The sequence below is a fragment of the Oncorhynchus keta genome, chromosome 18 (genome assembly GCF_023373465.1).
Source record: "Oncorhynchus keta strain PuntledgeMale-10-30-2019 chromosome 18, Oket_V2, whole genome shotgun sequence".
NCBI lineage: Eukaryota > Metazoa > Chordata > Actinopteri > Salmoniformes > Salmonidae > Oncorhynchus > Oncorhynchus keta.
This window is the reverse complement of record NC_068438.1, coordinates 36,444,742-36,450,741: the sequence shown is the minus strand read 5'-3', so window position 1 is coordinate 36,450,741 and position 6,000 is coordinate 36,444,742. Positions and strand designations below refer to the sequence as shown.

Here is a 6,000-nt window from a genome sequence, read left to right as displayed (position 1 = left end):
TCTTTTCCCAGCATAGAAAATTAGTTACTGCATATCTCAATAGCTCTGAGGCCCAGATTAGCACTCCACTGTTTAGTATGGGAGTGATGGCAGTGTGTGTGTGTGTGTGTGTGTGTGTGTGTGTGTGTGTGTGTGTGTGTGTGTGTGTGTGTGTGTGTGTGTGTGTGTGTGTGTGTGTGTGTGTGTGTGTGTGTGTGTGTGTGTGTGTGTGTGTGTGTGTGTGTGTGTGTGTGTGTGTGGAGACAGAGGGTCACATTCCTGCCAGCCATACATCACTAGGTTAATGGCTATATTAGAGCAGCCGCTACTGTTCCTAACGAGAACTGTGTATTGTTTAGTGCAAATATGCATATTCATAAGCTGTTAAATCATTCATAACGTTAACTTTGAACGACATTGTCTCTGATGGCTGCTGCTACTTAGCGTTTTGTCACCTTTGTGTAATCTAACACAGCTGCGGAGGGAGGCGGAGGCCTCTAAGCATGGTGGGAGATGTGCTGCTCCGTTGGTGGGGGTTTCTAATATGGTGTTCATCATTGGAGCCGTTTGTCTTCTTCCTCCCTGCCTGGTCCTCTCTTGGCCTTTTGGGGGTCAGTGTACCAGTATGACTGCAGTGAGGGATGAGCGTTTATCTGCAGCATGACACGTGCCATTTTGGAAAGGGGTGGGGGCTAGCTGGGGAAGGTGAGAGAGAGGCAGCCTCAGAGTAATTGACCTGTCAGCATTCTGCCAGTCGCAGCGGAAATGAGAAATACATAATTTTTTAAAACTTTATTTTCAGTTTGCTTCGTTGTTATTCGTTTACCTGCACGCACGCTTGGTCAGTGAGTTTCTATGCGATGACAACGATGTGTGGTTAATAATGAAACCTGGGGATGGTGTCTGCTATGGGCTCTGGGCCCTGTCTCTCAGGGGATGGTGTCTGCTGTGGGCTCTGGGCCCTGTCTCTCAGGGGCTGATGTCTGCTATGGGCTCTGGGCCCTGTCTCTCAGGGGATGGTGTCTGCTATGGGCTCTGGGCCCTGTCTCTCAGGGGATGTTGTCTGCTGTGGGCTCTGGGCCCTCTCTCTCAGGGGCTGGTGTCAGCCGTGGGCTCTGGGCCCTGTTTCTCAGGGGCTGGTGTCTGCTGTGGGCTCTGGGCCCTGTCTCTTAGGGGATGGTGTCTGCTGTGGGCGCTGGGCCCTCTCTCTCAGGGGCTGGTGTCAGCCGTGGGCTCTGGGCCCTGTTTCTCAGGGGCTGGTGTCTGCTGTGGGCTCTGGGCCCTGTCTCTTAGGGGATGGTGTCTGCTGTGGGCTCTGGGCCCTCTCTCTCAGGGGCTGGTGTCTGCTCTGGGCTGTCGGCCCTGTTTCTCAGGGGCTGGTGTCTGCTGTGGGCTCTGGGCCCTGTCTCTCAGGGGCTGGTGTCTGCTGTGCGCTCTGGGCCCTGTCTCTCAGGGGATGGTGTCTGCTGTGGGCTCTGGGCTCTGTCTCTCAGGCCATGTACAAACCCCATCTATAGAGCTGTTCCTCACTTTAGAGCCCCCCCCTGCTCTTTTCCCCACTGGCTTTAGTTCCACCTGGCTGATCGATGGAACCAGTCAATATGTTTACCTAGCCTCGTGTTTCAATTCTCCCAAAAATAAATGTCTTCATATTTTCCTCACGTATGACTGCACTGCTGTATGGCTCATCCTATAAGCCTGTCCTATAAGCCTGTTGACCCACATGCCACCCTGGCTGAGTCAAAATGGGAGTCATAGCTTGACTGAGGAGACTTGTCTGACTCTGCCTGGCTGTTACTCTGAAAATCAATAGCACTATTCTGTGTGTGAATCCCTCTGTGTTGGAGCAGGAGCAAGGGCTGGGATATTAAATCATAGTGAAATGTTAAAGATGGACATGTCAGACCTGCCTGTTCTCCATGTAAATCCCCTTCTAATGAGCTGCTGCTCTCCCCACAGCCACCTGTGTCTTCCACCTGCTAACAACTACACACACTCCCAACACAATAAAGATGAGTGTGAGAGAGTATGTGTGTGTGTGTGTGTGTGTGTGTGAGTGAGGTTGTGTGTGTATCGGAGAATGGAATGCTATCCCTCTTCCCTGACCAGTCTACTGCCCCCCCCCCTATCTGTCTCCCCTCAACCCCAGCTCCCAGTGCCCCTCCCCTGCAGGTTACAGTCTTGATGGTGGGCAATCAGAACAGCACCTCCATCAGCATCTCCTGGGACCCCCCTCCTCCAGACCACCAGAACGGCATCATCCAGGAGTACAAGGCAGGTTACTGAAAGAAGATAGACTGGATGTAACCTGATGACTCTGGCTTACTGAGATGCCATCAGAATCAATATAATACTCTGCCTGATGCCAATGTGACAGGACGCTCTATTCCTCTCTCCCTCTCCTTCTCCCTCTCCCTCTCCCTCTCCCTCTCCTTCTCCCTCTCCCTCTCCCTCTCCTTCTCCCTCTCCCTCTCCCTCTCCCTCTCCCTCTCCTTCTCCCTCTCCCTCTCCCTCTCCTTCTCCCTCTCCCTCTCCCTCTCCCTCTCCCTCTCCCTCTCCCTCTCCTTCTCCTCTCCCTCTCCCTCTCCCTCTCCCTCTCCCTCTCCCTCTCCCTCTCCCTCTCCCTCCCTCTCCCTCTCCCTCTCCCTCTCCCTCTCCCTCTCCTCCATCTCCCTCTCCCTCTCCCTCTCCCTCTCCCTCTCTTCAGATCTGGTGCCTAGGGAATGAGACACGCTTCCACGTGAATAAGACAGTTGATGCAGCCATCCGGTCGGTGGTTGTGGGGGGGCTTCAGGTGGGGGTGCTGTATCGGGTGGAGGTTGCCGCCAGCACCAGCGCAGGTGTGGGGGTCAAGAGTGAACCTCAGCCCATCGTCATCGGTAAGAGACGGGGAAGGGGGGTTAGCTAAAGGGAGATTTATAGTAGAATGATGTAGGAATGTAAAAGTGGTCTATTGATTACTCATCCATAATTACAGAAAAGCCCATTTCACTTTTGACAGATATCGTAAAAAATAAAAAAATAAATGAAACATTACTGCAATTAACATGGCCTCTAGGCAGTGAACACAAAATGCTCAATATTATCACTGATTGGGGCAAAAGTATTTACTATTAGAGAGTGTGTGACATTAATGATCAGTCAGACTGATTGTATTTAAACCATACCTCTGTTATTTTGATATGTAGCTGCCGGGCTGTGGTGTAGTTCTGTGTGATTTATGTGGACCAGGGGCAGATTGTCTGATTTCACCCATAACTGATGGCTTGGCCTGTAGCATACTCTTATTTCCCCAATGTCACTCCTATAATCCATCTCAGTTGTCCAAGCCAAAGATTGCACATATATTGTCATGTGTGCTCTTCTGAGAACCAATTCTTATTGCACTCCATGAAATAGTGTCAGGCAGACAAGTCAGAGTGAGCTTCGATTGGAAGATCGATCCGGAACAGGGTGTGTGCCTCTCATCTCACATGGTCTATTTTACTGAAGAAAATTAGAGTCTGAGCTAAGCAAACAGCAGGATCACCTGAGGGGTTGTCATCAGCTTTTAGGATTTCGCCTCCCTCCCCTCTCTCTGTCTGCACACCCATGTTCTACTCTCTCAGTCAATATGTTAGCTGTAATTGACAAGACTCTGGTATTGCCTCTGTATCTTATCGTATCTACTGCTCTATACCTGGAGCCCAATCCTAACTACAAGTCTGTGCATAGAATTCACATTTTCCTGTTGAGGTCGAAGGCATATCTTGAGGTAGAATTGAGCTCTTAGTGAATATGTGGGGGGCAAGGGGACAACATGGTTTATTACAAAATGGTTTATTACAATGCTGAATACTTTTTCAGCATTGTTTTTTAAACAATCAACCTGGCATACACACCCTCACACTGTCCCCCTTGTCCCTCCTTCCCCCCTTGTCCCTCCTTGTCCTTCCTGTCCCCACTGTCCCCCTTGTCCCTCCTTCCCCCCTTGTTCCTCCTTGTCCTTCCTGTCCCCACTGTCCCCCCTGTCCCTCCTGTCCCCCCTGTCCCCCTTGTCCCTCCTTCCCCCCTTGTCCCTCCTTGTCCTTCCTGTCCCCCCTGGTCCCCCTGTCCCCCCTGTCCCCCTTGTCCCTCCTTCCCCCTTGTCCCTCCTTGTCCTTCCTGTCCCCACTGGTCCCCCTGTCCCCCCTGTCCCCCTTGTCCCTCCTTCCCCCCTTGTCCCTCCTTGTCCTTCCTGTCCCCACTGGTCCCCCTGTCCCCCCTGTCCCCCTTGTCCCTCCTTCCCCCCTTGTCCCTCCTTGTCCTTCCTGTCCCCACTGTCCCCCTGTCCCTCCTGCCCCCTTTGTTCCTCCTTGTCCCCCTGTCCCCCTGTCCCTCCTGCCCCCCTTGTTCCTCCTTGTCCCTCCTGTCCCCCTGTCCCTCCTGTCCTCCCTGTCCCCCTGTCCCCCCCTGTCCCTCCTGTGCCCCTGTCCCCCTGTCCCTCCTGTCCCTCCTATCCCTGTCCCTCCTGTCCCTGTCCCTCCTGTCCCCCCTTGCCCCTCCTGTCCCCCCCTGTCCCTTCTGTCACCCCTGTCCCTCCTGTCCCCCTGTCTCTTCTGTCCCCCTGTCCCCCTGTCCCCTCTTGCCCCTTCTGTCCCCCCTGTCCCTTCTGTCGCCCCTGTCCCCCCTCTCTCCCCTGTCCCTCCTGTCCCCCCTTTCCCCCTTTCCCTCTTGTCCCCCTGTCCCTCCTGCCCCCTGTCCCACCTTTCCCCCTGTCCCTCCTGTCCCCCTGTCCCTCCTGTCCCCTGTGGCCCCCTGTCCCTCCTGTCCCCCTGTCCCTCGTGTGCCCCTGTCCCCCTGTCCCCCTGTCCCTCCTGTCCCTCCTATCCCCCTGTCCCTCCTGTCCCCCCTGTCCCTCCTGTCCCCCCTTGCCCCTCCTGTCCCCCCTGTCCCTTCTGTCGCCCCTGTCCCTCCTGTCCCCCCTGTCTCTTCTGTCCCCCTGTCCCCTCTTGCCCCTCCTGTCCCCCTGTCCCCTCTGTCGCCCCTGTCCCCCTCTCTCCCCTGTCCCTCCTGTCCCCCTGTCCCTCCTGTCCCCTGTGGCCCCCTGTCCCTCCTGTCCCCCTGTCCCCCTTGCCCCTGCTGTCCCCCTGTCCCCCTGTCCCTCCTGTCCCCCCTTGCCCCTCCTGTTCCCCCTGTCCCTTCTGTCGCCCCTGTCCCCCCTGTCCCTCCTGTCCCTCCTGTTCCCCCTGTCCCTCCTGTCCTCCTGTCCCTCATGTCCCCCCTGTCCCTCCTGTCCCTCCCACCCCAGGTAAGGACTTCCGTGACGTGATCATAAGTGGGAACAGGAACAACAGCATCACGGAGCAGATCACAGACGTGGTGAAGCAGCCAGCGTTCATAGCGGGGATCGGAGGGGCCTGCTGGGTTATCCTCATGGGCTTCAGTATCTGGCTGTACTGGAGGAGGAAGAAGAGGAAGGGGCTCAGCAACTACGCAGGTTAGACAGGCAGACTGGAGAGTGCACACAGACACCAATTCTGCACACAACATACAAACTGTACTGTACTTGTGCAAATACACACCCTACCTCTGGGAGCTTGTTTTCTTGCCACCAATGCAGAGTACTCAACAAACTTCCTCATTAGCATCCTATGTTTAAAATACTTATTTATTGACTCTATTGTGAGGGGATATTTCTATTGTCTGAGATGGTGAGGCTCAGATGGAATATCTTGAAGCAGAGCAGAGTCTTGGCGCGAATCAAGTTGTGATGTTTGACACATCCTCCCACGGTATTGATACTAGCCTAGGGTGGCATGGCCTGAGTGGGCCGCTGGTATAACTGACTCTGCTGGTCTGGCCGGTCACTCAGGACTGAGCCATGCTGGAGCTGGAGCCAGTCCATCCATCCTCCTACACACCGACCCTGGAATTTCAGTCTGAGTGTGGGTGCTCGACCCCAGTCAGGACAGTCAACCACCATGGACAGCCTTCCTCTGCCAGCCTATTTAAATAGAGAGTGGGAAGTAGATGGCACATTAGCAATGCATTTACTGTTAT

General features: G+C 54.5%; 1 protein-coding gene across 6 annotated transcripts in view; it reads left to right on the top strand.

The window, feature by feature from the left end:
• robo2 (roundabout, axon guidance receptor, homolog 2 (Drosophila)) overlaps positions 1–6,000 on the top strand; it is a 705,158-nt gene that overhangs the window by 620,169 nt on the left and 78,989 nt on the right. For all 6 annotated transcript variants that reach the window (XM_052468006.1, XM_052468002.1, XM_052468004.1 and 3 more), the window contains exons 15-17: positions 2,129–2,253; positions 2,687–2,858; positions 5,249–5,437. In XM_052468006.1, coding sequence (XP_052323966.1) covers positions 2,129–2,253; positions 2,687–2,858; positions 5,249–5,437 — 486 coding nt within the window. The remainder of the gene's footprint in view (positions 1–2,128; positions 2,254–2,686; positions 2,859–5,248; positions 5,438–6,000) is intronic.